This window comes from Ambystoma mexicanum, chromosome 14, assembly GCF_040938575.1.
Source record: "Ambystoma mexicanum isolate Mex_15411 chromosome 14, UKY_AmexF1_1, whole genome shotgun sequence".
NCBI lineage: Eukaryota > Metazoa > Chordata > Amphibia > Caudata > Ambystomatidae > Ambystoma > Ambystoma mexicanum.
Window position 1 is genome coordinate 433,038,964 of NC_090940.1, and position 19,295 is coordinate 433,058,258.

Sequence of the window (19,295 nt, forward strand, 5' to 3'; positions counted from 1 at the left end):
TGACATTTTCATTTATAAACATGTAGAAAAACCTTGGACTTTTACCAAAAGCAAACAGTTTTTTGTGTCAAACAAGCAGAACTTAAAAGATGCTCGCTTGAGGCCTGCAACATCTGTCCGCTCTCCCGTCTACCAACCCTTCCTTCCAAATGGCCTACATAAGAAGAAAGATCAAGTAATGGGCTAAGCGATGCCAGCAGCATGCAAAGAAGCAGAAGGCAAACCTCACAGAAGACAGCATGTTAATGTACGATATATTAGATGATTTGACCTGGATCACTGTATTGTCTGCTGGCAAATCTAGGATACAGGCATGAACGCTTTTGTTCCATAGTCTTGAATTTGGATTCTTATTCACCTCTTGGACTAACAGTTTATGCCATTATTGAAGGAGATTGCCTAGGTTTTGCAACAACCCATCTGAACAAACCAATTTCTAGACCTTCACCATACGGATGATATGTTCGTTTTTATAGCAACCCCAATCTGGTGCAGGTTCATTGCTGATAATAGCAGATGTTGTTCTGAAAAACCAAGTGCGTATGCAGATGGGTTAATAAACTTCAGACATAGGAAAGGCTCAGCCAGCTTTGCTGGAATGTGATATTCTAATTTTGCATATGAACACCCATATCTCTGCAATGGGTGCTTCACAAACTGAGCTAACGTCTGAACCTAATCCTTTCATCTACCTTCCTCTCTACTTGTGGTGTTCCACAGGGGTCTAACCTTTCGCCCTGGCTTTTCAACCAATGCAACTCTCGCCCACTGCATTGCCACTTTCTGCTCAAATTTCCAGTGCTACGCTGACGACACTCAACTCATTTTCAGGCTGCCCTCTGTCACCTCCTCTCCCTCTCTCATCTCCAATTGCCGGACTGCCATTCAAGATTGGTGTTCCACCAATGATCTTTGTCTGAATGCCAGCAAGACGGAGATCCTCCTCATCGGCACACCTTCACCATCCTTTCCCCTCACTCTCTGACCGGCCTCCCTTGGCCCTCCTCCTACCCCCACCTGCGAGGCTAAGACATCAGGGTCATATTTGACTCCACCCTTTCCTTCTCTGCCCACATCACTGAGGTCTCTAAAAAGTCAACTTTCCGACTGCACCTCCTCAGAGGTACTCTGCCTTTCTTCTCCTTCCCCCAGAAGCTCATAGTATCCCAAGCTCTGGTTCTCTCTAGCTTGGACTATTGTAACAGCCTTTCTAAATCTACCTGCCTCTACTCTCCGCCCTCTGCAACTAATACAGAACAGGACTGTGAGACTTGTCCTTGGCCTCAAGCCCTGGGATCGTATCTCTCCAGCTCTGAAATCTCTCCACTGGCTCCCAGTGGATGCAAGGATTAAATTCAAAACCCTCTGCATTGTCCACAAGGCTTTCTGGGGCCTATGTCCAAAATACCTTCAGCTATCCCTCCGCAAACACCTCCCCTCTCGAGCTCTTCGCTCCTCTACCTCCAACTCCCTCAGGGTCAGTTGTTTTTCAAAGAAACAAGCTGGGGGTAGATCTCGGTCTTCGGCTGGGGCCTCCCTATGGAACAGCCTTCCTGCCACTCTAAAACTTGAGGAGAACCATCTCCGGTTCCAGAAGCACCTCAAGACCTTCCTCTTTTCTTCTGCCTTCGCTCCCCCTCTCCCCTGCTAATCTGTTCTCTCTTGGCACTGTGCACCTGGCCACCCTCTGTCCTTCGGGCCCAGGTACCTGCCCACCCTGCCACCCTCCCGCACTGCCTCCGGGCCACCCCTTGCACTGGGGTCTGTATCTGTACCCATACAGCCCCCCCCCTTTTTCTTCCTGCACTTATCAGACCTACCCTGTCTGCTGCCTTAAAACTAGCACTTGCAAATTGCTGGCTGCATTGCCACTGTCTGTTGCCTTTATTATTTATTTACTGATATTTATCTGTTTCTCCTCTGCTTCGCACTTTCCACTTATCCCTCCTTCCATGCACTTTTTACCCTCTCCCATGCACTTGCGCGTTCTCAATGTCACTGGGCCTAGTAAGATCGCTGTTTTGTTCTCCCCTGTTCCCCTCCCTTGTCTTGTCGCGCTCTGAAACACTTGTGTACGAGCGCGATAGAAATAAAATATCAAATAAATTGTGGCACTCAATTTATCAACATGCATTTCACTGTTGCCTATTGCACATGATCAACACAATTCCCACAGGAAAGAGAGAATACTACAGAGTTGTGCCGTAAGGAACACACAAACTATGTATACCAGTAGTGAACACAGATTGCAATACAAGATGAATTGATCAAGGCAGAATGTACTTGCCAAAACAGAAAGGCAATGGGTTTAGAGCCTCAGCAGCACCCCATAAAAAATATCCTGACATGTGCTATTTATGACTGCTGAACAATGGAATCTTACTTCTTCAGATCAGGCAGCCCTGTGGGGCCCCCTCCAAGGTGGGGGCTCTGGGCAAGTGCCCCTTTTGGCCTCCCATGAAAACGTCTCCGATGATGGCGAGATATACGGGGTTAAATAACCCAGAGAAGATTATGACAAGACACAGAGACAACTATAGGGAAATTAGAGACCAGCCACACACGCCTAATACATACAAGAACAACAAACGTAAGGCAGGGGAGATGCAGTAAGTAACGCAACCGAGAGATCAGGGCAGCGAAAACACTACACATGACACTTATATCGATGAGTAGCAAATGTACACATAAAAGTAGGGTTGACAGAAGTAAGTGCATAGACATAACAATGGGCTATCGGAGAGCCCCAAACTCACACTTCCAGCCGCCAGAGCGCCTAGACTATTCATATGGGGCATGGGGGGCGTGTATACATCACAATGAATAAACACAACGAGAACAGTAAACATGCAATTCAGACCAGCGAGCAAAAACACAACGTTGGGGGAATCAAGGTGTAACAAAACATGTACTTTGTTGAGGTCAGCCAACTTCTTCCCAATATTGCTCTCTTTCACTCACCGGTGTAAACACCTGCTGTACACCCCACCCTGAACCCAGCAACCCGCACTAACCTCCTGCCCTTCGCTCCGCTGTCCCTTCGCTCATTCATGATGGACGCTTATAGAACGTCTTAGGCACTCAAAGTGCGGCGGGTGATGAGATCTCTTGTTAGCAATGCAAACCTCGCTCCCCCACGTGTACAACCCTTGCACTTCAGAAGTACTCTTGGACTTTAGTGTTTACACCAAGTTCCTATTAGAGAAACGGACCCTAGCAACACGTCCTTCCTAATCACCTGACTTGCGGCCATACCATTCCAAAGTAGGTCGGCAACCGTTTTTCCATGGGGAAGCGCCTGCGTGGGTCCGCCCACGTATCCGATAATTAGGGAGAAGAAGAAGCGTTTTTCTTCGCAGCCACCATCAGCTCCGCATGCTTCCCCTCACGCATGCGGGATAGGAACGAGAATACGAGCGGAGAGCGTTGTGCAGAGAGACACTATAGGTTTATTCGGGGGAAAAGGGCCCGGCAGAAGTACCCGGGTACTTTGGGGTTGGTTAGCTGGCTGCGGGCGGGGAGGGCTTGCGTACCGCAGGGGGAGGTTGTATCAAGCAGGTAAGCTGTGTGTCGGCACTCGGAAGCCGTGTTGGCTTTGTTGTGGTGGTTCATAAATGGCGACAGGGCTCAGAGGTGCGGGAGGCCAAGTCATTTGTCTTGGGGGGGGGAGAAAGGAGGAGGTGCTCCAATGAAGTTAGTGAGCTTGATGCATTCATACCAACATTCTGTGACCAAAAATCTGTAGGAATCTTAAAGTTTAAAAAATATTGAAAAAATCAGTATTTGTTGCCACTAAATCGGTAGGCGGTAGGACTGCTTAAAAAGCGGTATCCTACCACCTAAATCGGTAGGGTTGGCAAGTATGTAGCAGGTGCCGGAGAGAGGAGCGCTGCTTGTGCAGCTACGCTGAAGAAATAGCATATTGCACTTGCAGGTGGGTGGAAGTGGCGAGACTCACGCAGGGCAGGGCTGAAATGTGCGGATACCCCCCCCCCCCCCCCCCCCCTTAGCTCACAACTGCCATAACTCATTAGGAGGAGTGGCCTGCCATTGCTTCAGCGGTTTGCCCCAGCATGTAGATGAGTGGCACCGGGGAGCTGAGGTACAGTGAACCATGTGGCTGTTGAAGTGCTGAAGCGGATCTCACGGGCGCCTCTGACAGTTTGGGGAGGTTGCACTGGCGCACTGGTCTAACTGCTGCCAGTAAGAACACACCATTATAAAAGCAGCAGCTTGGACACATCCCCACTGAAGAACGTTCCATGGATTCTGTGTACTTGTGCACCCTGCAACCCTGGCTGAACAGGCTGCTAAATAACCCAGGCCAAAAAAAAAAAAAATCGGTATTTGTTGCCACTAAATCGGTAGGTGGTAGGACTGCTTAAAAAGCAGTATCCTACCGCTTAAATCTGTAGGGTTGGCAAGTATGTTGATATGTTGGGGTGCACGTGGGTAGAATGAGTGTTGCCGTCTTGCGGTATACGGCTAGGATTACTTTAATCTTCATTACTCCAAATCCTGCTCGTCCTCGTCACAGTATTTACCTCATGAGGCCCCTGCCTCCGACACAGGACCTTCTTTTATCCCCCATAACTCCTTTCCTCTAACCACGTCACCCAGTTTACATAACCAAGCCGGAACATGGGACCTTTCCCGCAGGGAGGGAGAGGAGGATTGTCAGTATTGTGAAACTGAAGAGTAGGACTAGGAGTAAAGGAGATTACCGGTAAGTAATCAGAGCATTACCTCCACGTCCACTCTTCCTCATCCTAGTACTTACCTCATGAGGTATACCATAGCATCAATGGGGAAAAGGTCCCAATGAGAGACAGAGCGAAAAACAGTGCAGAAAAAACGCACACCTTTTAATAACTCTAAATTCACATCTCCACTGGACAAAACCCCAACCCTGAAGGAACCAACCCCCCGAGTGGGAGACATTAAACCGATAGTGGTTGATGAATGCTTTGATCTGTCCAGGTGGCAGCCCTACAAATCTCCTCTAGAGAAACCCCCCTTGCATTGGCCCAGGAAGCCACCAAACCCCTGGTGGACCACCCTTGAATGTGCGCAGGTACAGGCAGGCCAGAAGCCACATAGGCCATGAAGCCCACAACCCAGATGCACCGGCTAATGGAAACCACTGAGGCCTTGCGACCAGCACCAGCAGGGCCAAAAGTAATCAGTAGACTATCAGATTGGCAGAAAGGGACAGTCCTAGCCAAATACTCCAACACTGCCTGCCGCACATCAATGGTATGCCAAGCCATCTCCTCTGGCGTTTACAGAGCCTGAAAAAAAGGCAGGGAGAGCCAGATCCTGACAGGTGTGAAACCGAGACACAACTTTAGGGAGAACTTCGGATCAGACCTCAACACCACCAAGTCCGGGAGCACCCTCAGGAAAGGGGGGGTGACACAATAGAGCCCCAATCTCCCCTAGCCTACGGGCAGAAGTGATGCTGCTAAGAAAAGCAGTCTTCAGAGGAACATGTTTGACGTCAATCTCAGAAACGGGCTCAAAAGGAGACCCTTGAAGGAACCGTAAAACGAGGGAGATCCCAAAAGGGAAGCCCTTTATAAGTACAAGGACGGGAAGAAGAAAGACCCTGGAGCTACTTCCCCCAGCATCGCCTTCCCATCCAGGTGACATCAGAGTCCCCTAAGAGGAATATTATGGAGGCCCATTGAGAGCGAAGCGTGGAAACCGCCAGGCCTTTGTCAAACCCCTCCTGGAGGAATTGGAGAATAGCGGGCAGGCCAGAACTTAGGGGAGGGATCCCAGACCGCACACACCAGTCCCGGAAATGGCCCCAATGCCTGCCATATGCCTTCAGAGTAGAGGGTCTACATGATCGATTCTACCACAGGACCCGAAAACGTCTGAAACAACCTAAACCGTGCAATAGCCATACTGCCCATTGAATTTGTCGGACTCCAGACCGCAGACTCCCCTGCAGGGGACATGGCCACTTTGGAACCAGCCAAGGCTCTTGGGACTGAAGCTCCAACAGAGGGGGGGAACCAACTCCGGCACGGCCAGAATGGAGCAACCAACACCACAGTTGACACGGACACTCTGGTGCGCTGAACCACCCGGGGAGGAGGCAGGAATGCATAAAGGAGACCCCGAGGCCACTGCACCTAGAAGGCGTCCACCCTCCAAACCATCATAAACTGAAATGCTTGCTGCCTTACTTTGTATGATCAACTAACAAGCTATTATTACTTGAAGTGCTGCCACATATTGTGCACCCATTGTCATTTCAACTAACACTTCTCTGGTAGCTACTGTGCCCCCTTGCAAGCGCCTGGCACGTGCACGCTAGGTCTCTGACTTGAGAGGTTCTCGCGATACACGTGCTTCCAAAGTTAATTGCATTTTTCTTTTACCCATTTGTGCCTGACCACTGTAGAACCTTTAAGGCTCACTCACACTTGTACGCAGCAGACCTTCTTAACCGTACCACAGATGCTAAGGTGGCACTCAATTTCCTACTATTATTGCATGTAAGTGAGATTACCCTATTCACATTAGCATGCTCACTGACATCCTATGCCATACTCAAGACTCACACCAATTGCGCCTTAGCTGCTTCACCCTATTAATCTATGGGGCCTGGCTACCTTGTAGCTTCACCATAGACAATAGCTTTGCCACCCTCATGGCGACCGGTTGGAAAGAATCCTACATTCACCGGAATATCCTCCACACCTTGCTGCTATGCATACTGCACCTTATCTCCACTAGTGATACAACATACCCACACACGCATTTGCTGACTTTAGCCCAGCAGGACCTAGTTACTCTGCACCACAAATTTAATCCCCACTTTCTCTTGCTCCTCAAACCTGTATTGCTTGAGACAGCACACATACCATTAATCTACCCTGTTCTATCACTGATAGAAACAAACGACTTGGATCCTGTACCTCTGCTAAACGCTTTGCACAGCACAAAACCCCTACACACAATGACAGGACTGTATTACACTCCATCACCTCACTACCCGTCTTATCACAAACTCGGACGCTCAAAGCCACTCCATTACTACCAGAAGCCATCACTATTAAAGGATCCCTTGTTAATGCCCGATCTCTAGTTGCTCACGCCCTAGACATCTTAAGACCTCATTACTTCCAATAAATTAGACTTTCTGGCTATCAGAGAAACTTGGCTTCACCCAGCTGCAGGCCCTACTCTTCTAGCTGTCCCTAACGAGTACAACATCATCAGAGCCGACAGAACTTCCAAAAGAGGAGGTGGGGTTGCTAAACATTCTCTAGCCATTAGAGAAAGTGACAGCACTGCCTTCCCCTCGGGAGAACTCCTCTCAGTGAAACTCCCACTTTCGTCTGAGCGAACACTCCTCATCCACATCCTTTATAGACCAACACGCCAACTAGCCTCCTTTTGAGGAAGACATGCATGGCCCCCTCTCACTAAATACAAAACCGGGCTCGCAAATCCTGCTCTTAGGCGACCTGAATCTCGGCCTACACGATAACCTAGATTCCAATGCCCTAACCATCCAAAACACTTCTGCAGAATTAGGCTTCTCACTACGGATTTCTGACCCTACCCACTGCAAAGGCAGAATTCTGGACTTGATAGCAAACCCCAACTGCAACACAACTATTCTCTCCAACACGCCTTGCGCATGGTCAGACCATAATCTCATCTCCTTTGAAATCCACAATGCCAAACACCCAACGGCCAAGGATTTCCAAACCCCACCAGCCTTAACTAGAAACAACCGCCTTATCTCCTTAGAAAGCATACTCCCACTGCTCCATCCCATCACCAATCGCCCAGAAACCAAGATACCACCTCTATAGTAGATCTCTATAATGAGAACCTCCTAAAGGCTCTAGACCGACTAGCCCCCCTCAAATTATGGAACGCCAAACCCTTAGCACATTTGAACAAGTGGTTCACTTCGGAGCTAAAAACACTCCGCAAAGCTAAAAGAGACGCAGAGGCGTCCTGTAAAAAAGCCCTTCAACGCAGAACAAGGATACATTCTTAACTGGCTCAGCCATCTACAAAACTGCCATCTTAGAAACAAAAGGGAAAATTACAATAAGAATATCTAATGCCAAATCCAGCACCAAGGAGCTTTTCACCATTCTCAAAGAATTGAAATCTCCCCCCGTGACTTCTGCAAGAAGGATACACAATGGTGCACCAACATACAAAAAGCCTTACCCAATAAAATCTCACAAATTCAAGCAAAAATAGAAGTAAAAGGAAATAGCCTATTGACCACTGCTAAAATTAGCAAAATAGACAAGTCATCCTAATCCAAGCCCCCAACCTACTGCATCATCCAATCAAAACAATGTCTTTAAATTCACCCCTGTCACTAACGTAGAGGTTGAGGCCATCATAAGAAGTCTCAAGCCTTCCAGGTGCCAAGGAGAAATATGCCCAGCTCCTATCATAAAAGAAGGAGCCAAAGAATGGGCACATTTTATCACCACCTTTATTAACTCCTCTTTTGCCTCCTGCATGGTTCCCAAAAAACCTCAAAGACGCTTGGGTCATGCCCCTTATTAAAAAACCTAATCTTGCTCCTAATATCCCCACAAATTTAAGACCTATCACTGCAGTGCCCCTCCTGCTAAAAATCTTAGACAAGGCTGCATATATCCAGATTCAACATCATCTCGAGAATAATAATCTCCTGGGCCTCAGACAATCTGGCTTCAGACCAAGGCACCGTACAGAAACTGCCCTCTTGGACCTGAAAATCCAAATGGATGAGGCACGGGACAACTGGAAGCCTGCTCTTCTCCTACTTGATCTTACCAGCGTTCGACTTAGTCAACCACAACATCCTAACTAACTATCTCACCACAGCCGCTTCCTTCTCTACCAAAGCAGCAGCCTGGGTCAATTCCTTCCTGACGGATAGATCCATGAGGGTCTTCTCCCCAATTGCTTCAGCTGACACTTCCCCTATAACGTGGATTCCCACAAGGCTCTTGTGTTTCCCCTACCCTCTACAACAAGGTTGTCCAACGTATGGCCCGCGGGCCATTTCATGTGGCCCGCGAGGCCATAGCCTGGTTTATTTATTTATTTGATGTTTGTCGGGTCCGTGGACCTGATTAATTAATGTATTTCTGCAATGCTGGGTCCAACCAGCATTGCAGAAATAAATGAATTAATCGGGTCCACGGACCGAACAAACATTGAGCAAATAAATAAATAAACTGGGCCGTGGCAGAGCACTGTTACTGCCTCTGGTGCCCCCTGTGAGGGGGCACCAGAGGCAGTACAGGCCATGACCAGGTTTATTTATTTATTTGCTTGATTTTTGTCGGGTCCGTGGACCCGATTAATTAATTTATTTCTGCAATGCTGGGTCCGACCAGCATTGTGGAAATAAATAAATTAATCGGGTCCACGGACCCGACAAACATTGAGCAAATAAATAAATAAACCGGGCCGTGGCAGAGCACTGTTACTGCCTGTGGTGCCATGGCCTGGTTTATTTATTTTTTCAATGTTGTCGGGTCAGTGGACCCGAATTCTGGGCCGTGGTGGAGGACTGTTACTGCCTCTGGTGCCCCGGGGGCACCAGAGGCAGTCACAGCCCATGGCCTGGTTTATTTATTTATTTGCTCGATTTTTGTCGGGTCCGTGGACCTGATTAATTAATTTATTTCTGCAATGCTGGGCCCGACCAGCATTGCGGGAATAAATAAATTAATCGGGTCCACTGACCCGACAAACATTGAGCAAATAAATAAATAAACCGGGCCGTGGCAGAGCACTGTTACTGCCTGTGGTGCCATGGCCTGGTTTATTTATTAATTTGTATGGGTGTGGATGTCCTGTGAGTGTGCTGCTTTCCATATGTTGCCAACCTCTGAACCCTGAAAAGTAGATGTATGCATGCTTGACATGCGGCCAACTTTGCACCAGACCTGCAGATGAACTTAACTGGTCTGCTGTTAAATCTCAGTTACCAGTTTAATGGTATCCACTACCGAATAATTGCTCATTTTACTATAGCCAATATGATAGCTCAGTGGGTTGAGCGCTCACTGCTGCGATGTGTGTGCTTTCAGCATTACATTTAACTTCTCTATGCTGTGGAAAGCTTTGTGCTCCTTCAGGATATTTGGCACACGCCGATGCCTCTTCAGGCATAGTATGTGGAAAGGTGCTTTCTCTGAAATCATCCTGAGATACACAGAGTGTATTGTTCAATACAAGATTCTTTTCAGCCGAAAGATGGATTTTGATTCTCCTCTTCTGACCCTGTTCTGCTATTCCTTCCTCTTCTTGTCACACATCCTATGAGAATAAGGGCCAGGATTCATCTCTTGCTATCTGAATTGGCTCTGTTTGCTTCAAATGTTTTCCATTAATTTAGTTTGGTGTTTGATGGAAAATTGAAAACTTGCATTGCTAGGCACATTTTTCCCATCGCTGCGTCTTTCTACTTAATTTATATGACTAAATCATTGCTAACAAAGCAGCGTGGCTTACACCTCAAAACTAATAAACGCCTGCAGACCATTTTTGACCACTAACAGCTGTATTACCCTTGCTACAGCCCTTATACTATCCACGCTGGATTATTGTAATACTCTCTACTTGGGCACTAGCCAGAAGAACCTTCACAAGCTTCAAGTTCTACAAAACAACGCAATAAGAACTGCCTTAGGTATCCCCCGATCCAATCACATCTCACAAATCCGTTGCAACACCAACTGGCTCCCTATCCAAGATAGGATCACCTTGAGAATGCTCATGATCACACACAAAGGCCTAAACAACTCAGCTCCCAAATATCTGCCAAACAAATTCTCCAGAAAAGAGTCCACCGGACCGACTAGATTCAACCATACCTACTGCCTTAACATTCCAAAATGTAAACTGAACAATGCGGGAGGAACCAGCTTCCCAGTGCTTGCGGCCAAGACTTGGAACAAGCTACCTCTTGCTTTCAGGAATGCCCCTATGTTCCTCGCATTCAGGAACAAAGTAAAAACCTGGCTGTTCTTGGAAGCAAACTAACTGTCCCACAGCTGCTATGTGCTATCGTGACTACCTGACCTAGCTATCCTTCTTGAATTGCCATAGCTTAGCTCTGAAATGCCAAAGGGCCAACGCTGCCCATGGCTCAAACTCGGCTATGAACTTATATATACTGTATATAGCCTCCATTATGTATAGATCTGTATAATACTATATCCTCCTGCTGGAAATTCGATTGCATTTATTATTGTATGTTGTATAAACATTGTGACCATGTACCCAAGAAATGCGCCCACATACCCGCGGGTTTGGTGCGCTATATAAGCAAATAAAACAAACCAAACCCCCTTGGCCTGAAACCGTGAGAAGAGGGGAACCCTTGCCGAGATCGGAGAGGCAAACAGATCTAGAACAGGGGTGCCGAATCTGACACATATCTCCCCAAAGACCCGGTCTGATAGAACCAGTTCCGCAGAGGGAAACCGGCGGCTGAGAAGATCCGCTCGAACATTGTCCACCGCCCTGACATGTGAGGCCACCAAGGACACCAGATGAGATTCCCCCCACAAACCTATCTGAGCAGCCAGAGCATTCAAGGAGCGACCAGAACCCACCTGGTGGTTGACATATGCCAAGGCTGTTGTATTGTCAGTTCGGACCAAAACAGCCCAGCCCTCCAGAAACACTTTGAAGTACACCAGAGTCCAGAGAATGGCACACAACTCTCTCCAGTTGGATGACCAATGGCTCTCTGCCAGATCCCACAACCCCAGGGCCAAGAGGAGCCCCAATATTGCTCCCTAACCTCTTCTGCTGGCGTCTGTAGTAAGAGTGGTCAAAGGAGGAATCACAAAGGATACCCCTGCCCGGAGATTCAGAACCCCCCCAACCACCACTGCAGGGAGACACTCAGAGCCGGGGACATCGGGATCAAGGCCTCGTAAGCCTGAGATGTCGGGAGCCAGTGGGAGAGAAGATAAGATACCAGAGGACGCAAATGAAGACACCCGCAAGAAACCAGAAACACGCAAGATGCCTTGTGCCCCTGCAACTTGAGCAATAGGTGAGCCGAGACATACTGCCTCCTATGAATCCTGCCCAGAACAGCCAGCAAGCGATGGACCCTCTCCTGGGACAGAAACGCCCTCCCCATCCTGGTGCAAATCTGAGCCTCGATGAAAACTAGATCCTGAGAGGACTCCTGCTGAGACTCTGCCAGTTTACCAGAAACCCCCAGTCCTGCAATGCCTGGCGGACCAACTGCAGCTGAGTCAGGACTGTCTGCCTGAGGGCCGCCTTGACCAACCAATTGTCCAGGTAGGGAAAAATCGGAATGCCCCTCGGGTGCAAATGTACCACCAGTGGAGCCACTAGCTTGGTGAACACTCTCGTGGCTGAACGCAGCCCGAACAGGAGCACTCAGAACTGAAAGTGTCAGGATCCCACTGCAAAACAGAAGAATGTCATGTGACAGGGGCGGAGAGCCACGTGGTAATATGCATCATGGAGATCCAGAGATGCCATCCAGTCCCCCCTGTACAACATCAGGAGAATGTTCTGCAAAGTCTCCAGCTTGAAGCGTTCCTTCCGGACTAAGCAATTTAGGGCCTTGAGGTTCAAAATCAGGTGATACTTCCCTGAAGGTTTGGGGACCAGGAACACCCACGAGTAGAAACCCTGTCCTCGAAACGGGAAGGCGATGGTCATGATGGCCGCCTTCAGCAACAACTTGGATAGAGCGGTTTCCATGGCCAACCTCTTGGTCCATGACCTGGGAACCACAGTCCGAACCATGCCAGCCTGGACAGCAGGAGACAAGAAGTTCACTAGATAACCTCCCTGAATTGTGTCCAGAACCCATGAATCCGAGCAGCACCTATCCCATACTGTAAAAAACAGCTGGAGATGCCCGCTCACCGGCCTGTCCAAACCGTCAGGATTTCTGTACTGGACCAGGACGTGAAGAGCATGGAGGACACCCCCCACCCCCGTGATCTCCAAAACGACTGGGAGGAAGAGCCGGGGAAAGACCTTCCGGTCACAGCACCCCCACCAGAGGAAGACTTCTTGGTCATCGAGGAAGGCTTTGTTACTCACCACTCCGAAATAGGCCGAAGATTTGGAGGAGTGACCTTGGAGATGATGATGGTACAAGAATCGATATTCAGCCTTCGATCCCAGCTCCCCTGAGTACAAGACTCAGGCTCCCTCAAAGAGGGACTCTTCTACAATGTACCTCTCTGCTGTTTCAGTTGGGACAGACAGAGGTGTCAATTGAATAAAAGAGCGGGGAGAACACACACCACCAATACCAATGCTGCAAAGGAATACAAAGATATTAGACAGTGTTGAAGTTAAGGCAAGTAATCAGAACAGTTGAATTTAATGGGAAACTACCTAGGTAAGTATTGGAGTGGAGCTTCTCCGGGGTGGATCCACAAGAAATATAACACAATGAGTGGGAATATTCTAAAGAGCCTTTTAAAGTATCAACCCCAACTTATATATCTAACTGGTAACAACTAACCTTAATAGGGATATTTTGAGAAAAGGAATCCAGGAAACAGAAGACAACGAAAAGAGAAAATAACAAACAGGAATGTTAGTATAGGGAAGTAGACCCGAACGGCACGAGGGTCGCACTAGTGCCGGGTTGGTGCAGTTTCAGCAGAGCGTTTATATGCACTTGAAGACAAGTTCACAAGATAGTCACTCAATGTCCCAGAATCCAACAGAAGACAAATATCCAAACAAAGTCGTGGAGAGAAAATAGTAGCAGAGATGGGATTTGCCAATTAAGTATGTACCTGAGCACACATGCATCCAGAGTAGGTGTAGAAAAGTTCTGGATAGTTGACAGCAAGTCCTCTGCTTTGGTTCCGTGTGCAGAAGCGGCAACCTGGAATGAAGTACCGCAAGAGACAGAAGGGAGCCGGATCCAATAATGTTCTGAGTCAGAAAACTAGACAAGCTTGACAGGAATAAAGGAGGAGGTAAGCCAATCCAGTAGTCAGGCAAGGGTCAAAACCAGGAAATCAGATGAGGAATCGTGTGGAGAAGACACGAAGTAGTAACGGACGTAACCGCTTGTAGCTTGTAACGCTAATTAGCAGCAATGAGCCCCTTGAAAGACAGTGGTTTTATAGCCGTAAGGGGGCGTGTCTTGCCATACGTCTTCCACGCACAGGACGTGTCTGCTGACCCGGAGTCCATCGTAGTTTGTACATGCGCCATGGCAACCTGTATCTGGTCCACAGAGGAGCTTGTAAAGAAGTCGTATTCTGCAAGGAGGCCCGCGGGGAAGCCCGAAGTGTAACAGGCTTGCACTGCAACTTGTCGGCGTGTTTGTCACCCTGAATGCCTTATGCACTTTATCTTCAAGAGAGTCACCAAAGAGTTTGGACCCATCGAAAGGAAGTTTTAGGGCAGACACCTTCTGAGAACCTTCCGTTTTCCAATCCCGCAGATGCACATGCCACCGGGCCGAAACACCAGCCCCCATGGCCATGGCCAAGCTCTGCACCCCATCAAACGCCAGATCGGACACAATTTCAACTTGCTTCTGCATCTCGGATAACAAAGGGGCACAATCAGAACCCCCATCCACAGCCTTTTTCAATTTCCTGAACCACTCAGCACAGTTTCTGCTGTGTAGGAACAGTAGATATTTGCCCTGAGGGCCAAATGTGCCCCAGCATGAACCTTCTTCAGGCTGGCATTAACCCTACGATCCACCGGGTCCCGGATAGCCGCCTCCTCGCCCAACATAGAGCTGGAGAGGATGTCCTCCACCTCAACTGGATCCGATAGCAAAGTCTTGCCCCCTTTCAATGGTTAGAGCTTGGCCATAAAGCGGGAATAGCAATCTCCTCTGGATCACGCAATTCCCGAATGATTTTATCCAGGATATCAGACACCAATGACAACCCCATCCTTGGAGTATACCTATTCTGGTGAATAGTAGGGTCAGCCCCCTCCACCGGAACCAGGGGCTATGAGAACCCCATGCAATCCAAAGCTTGAGCAAGCACCTCCTCCACTCCTTCCCTGTCCAGATATTTCCCTTCTGCATCACCTGATGAGGAACAGGAAGAAGCAGAGGACTCAGTGCCAGAAAATGACGACAAAGAGAAAGACAGACTCCGGCGCTTGTGGCCATGCACATGGGTTTGTTTCCTCACAGCATGATGCTTTGGCATCCTCTTCAATTCCTTCCTGGTTAAGGAAAAACGCTTTGACTTCTTCTTTCTCCTCCTGCGCAGTTCAGGAGAAGAGGATGATGAGGAAGAAGACGGGACAAGGTGGCTGAGTTTTTCATAATGTTTACCTATGGTGTGCACAGACAAAAACACAGAACACGAACTTGCAGCCTAAATATTTAAAAAGGTAGGTCAGGAGAACTCTCACCAATGGGGACGGCCAAACAATCAATCTCCTTGGGAACAGGCCGTTCCTCCACAGAGCACCGCCGGAGGCGGAGCCCACCCGCCTTTGGAAAACAATGTCGGGAGACTACTTTAAATGGAGCCGGTAGCCTACGTAGACACGCTCAGCCCCACCGGCAGGAGAAAACAAGACATATGCAAATATATAAACAAGCACCCATCTCCTTATCGCAGGCCGTGAAGCCATCACTGCGTCCTAGAGCCCAGCAAAAAACCGAGCGAGGCGTTCCCGCTCAACTGGGATCCAAAGCCCCACAGGGGGCCCAGGAGCAATGCTGCACCTGAAGAAGCTGAAGGCCCTGCCACACAACCCCACCAGGGGGCCAGCAGTCGTTCCCCAGAGCCCCGCACTGGGAATCGTCCAACCTGCCGAAGGGTGAAGTGGTTGGAGGGGAGGAGTTATAGGGAATAAATTAAATAAAAGAAGATCTTGTGTCGGAGGCAGGGGCCTCATGAGGTAAGTACTGGGACGAGGAAGAGTGGACGTAGAGGTAATGTCCGTTGTGGGGCATTAGAGAGCGCATGTTTCAATGGAGGATGTCTCGGCTCCTTGCGATCTGAGTGGCAGTCAGTTCCTTTCTTTATTTGTTTTGTTATTGTCATTTGGTTAAAACTTTAACCTTTTACAAATAATTGTATAAAAGACTTAGAATAGAAAAAATGTAAAATAAATAAATTAAAAGGAAAAAAAGGAAGCAAACAATTATTCAATTATTAACAGTTTCAGAATCACACATTATATTGGGAGCAATCTGTTTCTTGTACTTTGTAACATCAAGATCATTATCCAAATTAATTTCTTTAAAAAATCTGACCACTTCAACCATTATTGATGTAGTTGATCCCAAAAGAAATGCCCTCCAAAAATTCTCAATGGTTGAGTTTGCAATTTTACAATTATGGTTTCTAAAATATTTGCCTGGAGGCCCCTTGAGCCTTGACATTCCAACAACCGGTATTTCAGTGTTTCCTGTTGGTCGCTTCGCTTCTTTGACAGAATCTAAAAGACACCACTCCGCCGTCTACCAGTTCATAGCGCATAAGGATCTCTTTTGTATTAATGATGTTCTAGCGGTACCGGAGAAAGAGTAGATGTGAGTTTTTATGTCTGGGTAAACAGCTAGGAAGGGTGCCGGGGTTCCTCTTCTTTTGTGGTAGCCCCTCAGATGAAACATACATGGATATTGATGGAATTTGTCCACCGCCTGTCCGGGTTGCCACTAAGGTCATCTGCGTCCCCCCTACACTTTACAATCCGATCTTTTCATAAGGCAGCCAAGTCTGCAAGCGTTAGGAGGCCCTTTTGTTCCTTAATGTGCCTCAGGTCTTTGTATAATGAGTCTTTACAGGGGGACAGAATTTTCTGTAGAGGGATAGATATTGCCAGTAATCCCTCACCTTCAAGGAGGTAAACTCAAGTTCATATTGAATGGTCGCATAAGGAATCGAACTAGTTATACGTAGTACTCGCCTCCAAATAAGGGCTTCCAGCGCCGGCCGTGCTTCCATAGTCGTAATGTCATAGACCTCTAAGCCGTCCGTACAATAGTTTGGGGACACATTAGCCTTCATAGTACCAAATTGCCGGCAATGAGGAGAACGTACCATATTTAGCATCAATTTTGGCTGTTTGATTTTCTAAATTTCCAGCTTTGTCCTGTGGCCAGTGAATGATGTCATTATTTGCTTTCCTAGAAAGGATACGGAAGCCCAAATATAGGAGGAAGTTTGTTGCCTTTACCTGTCCACTTCCTATGTGCCATTTAAAAAAAATAACTTTCTTTATTGATTTTCAAACAACAAGTAACCAACAGTTCCCGTACTTGTTCCCCCCCTCCCTTACCCACCCACCCAACTCGCAGTATTTCCAGCTAAGGACATGCATTCATCTGTTAAATTTGTTAGTATTACATTGAATGGGCACCCAAATGTCTCGTTTTAGTGTCCCATCTCTCCAAGCCAGTCGTGCCGGGACATCCTCACGCACTTCCTATGTGCCATTTAAATGGTACTTTTAATTTCTTTCTTTTATTCGTAAAACATGTGACCTTAGTTTTAAGATTGTTAATTGCCAGTGAATGAGCAGTTAGAAAACCGGCAAGTCTCTCCAGCAAGTGTTGTAAACCTATAGGAGTTTTATCAAAGACCATGAGGTCATCAGCGTAAGTAATCCACAACAGACTGCTAAAGTGTAATTTCGGTGTTACGATGGCCATAGGTTGTAAGTAGTCACCCATATCTGAGATGTATAAGTTAAAAAGGAATGGGGCTACCACACACCCTTGCCTTACCCCTCTGTATGTCCTTATGGGCCTAGTAAGTACTCCTTGGTGATTCAGAATGACCTGAATTGATGTTTGATCCTGCAGACCCATCAACAACCTCAGTGAACCTGCCGATCTACCCCTGCCCGTAGTTTCTTCCACAGCACATTTCTGTCCACAGGTCAACTGAGGCCAAATAGACCATGGAGTTTCCTTTAGACCAAGCCTGTTGTTGTATATACTTTATCAAGAGACCATTTAGCCACTTACACATGTGTCTTCGAAAACATTTCTGCCATTTTGAGATGTGCCCACTTTCACACGTCCATAACTTCAAATGCTGCAATAGTATGCTAGAAATGATATTACTATCCACGTCAATAATGACAATTGGCTATTAGGGAGAGATTGGAGGTTGGGATATGGTGGGGGAGATAGATGGGGAGGGTAATGTTAGGGGGATGGTTTCATTGTTGTAAGATGAGCTAATATAGAATTATATAGGTGATAAGACCCGGAGCAGACACCAGCAGAGGGGTAGACAAAGGTAATCAGACTGTGGTAAGGGAGAGCCTATGACTGGCGATGCCTTCACCACTGGATGACAGGTAGCTCTGAATCAAACACAGAGTGATATGTGAGGCATGCGAGTGGGAGAAATGGCGAAGAGCCAGGGACAGGCACTCCACTTTGGAGAATGGTAATATACCCCCTAGAAATAAACTTGGTGCAAAGGTATACTATGTGCTTTAGCGCCCGAGCTAATAATTAACGGCCTGAGCTCTAGCGAGAGCAGTATTTGGTGGTTCTGCCGAACCGGGCTGATGTGTGGGACACACGAATATGCGATGAACATAAGGTGTCAGCATTGACAATCTCTATATTTGTAACACATGAAGCGTTCTACTTGGAAATGTTTGGTTGTTTTGTAATTTGTACAATTTAAAATAATGAAAAGAAATGTAATTTCTTTTTTAATAATAATGGCAATTGGCCGATAGTTGCAGGGATCTGTGCGGAGACCTTTCTTATAAATTGCCACTACAGTGGCATGTTGCCAGGTTGGAGGAAATTGTTCCATCCACACAATTTCTGTAAACTACGTTGAGAGGGTTCTCGACCAGATCCCTTGTATCAGATTTAATGTGATAATCTATTTGGTCCCGGAGCCCTAGCGGTGCTGATGGATTGGATAGTTTTGAGTGTTACCTCCATTCCCAAATCTATACATGCACCGGAATTACCATCCTAGAGGGATGGTACTATACTGGGTCTCACAGTAGGTAACGAAGCAAAGATATTTTTAAAGTGTTACCCACTCGTTCTCGGCAGCTGCATTCACGAGCCTGATGAATGTCTTGGTAGTTAATTAGTGACCAAAATTCCTGCAGGATTTTGTTACATAAGGAAGAGAGCACTTGTTCTGCATCTAATGGCAGCCTCTCTGAGTGAGATGCCCTGAACCAGTTTTTGTATTTTTGCCATAGGTGTCTAATCGCTTCCCTTTTTTGTGCATAGGTATGGTGAGTGTGCCTTTGGTCCACCCTGATTTGGGTGCAAGTGATTTTTTTTTCTTTTATACTATGTCCTT

At 47.4% G+C, this 19,295-nt stretch overlaps 1 protein-coding gene across 6 annotated transcripts in view; it reads right to left on the reverse strand.

The window, feature by feature from the left end:
* The window catches only part of ABCD4 (ATP binding cassette subfamily D member 4), a 683,911-nt gene extending 680,297 nt beyond the window's left edge, over positions 1 to 3,614 (reverse strand). For 3 of the 6 annotated variants that reach the window (XM_069637623.1, XM_069637619.1, XM_069637618.1), the window contains exon 1: positions 3,015 to 3,218. In XM_069637623.1, coding sequence (XP_069493724.1) covers positions 3,015 to 3,048 — 34 coding nt within the window. In that variant the 5' untranslated portion in view covers positions 3,049 to 3,218. Of the gene's footprint in view, positions 1 to 3,014; positions 3,220 to 3,255 lie in introns of those variants that run through there. The other 3 variants (XM_069637624.1, XM_069637622.1, XM_069637620.1) reach the window with 2 other exon arrangements.
* Positions 3,615 to 19,295: the final 15,681 nt, after the last annotated feature.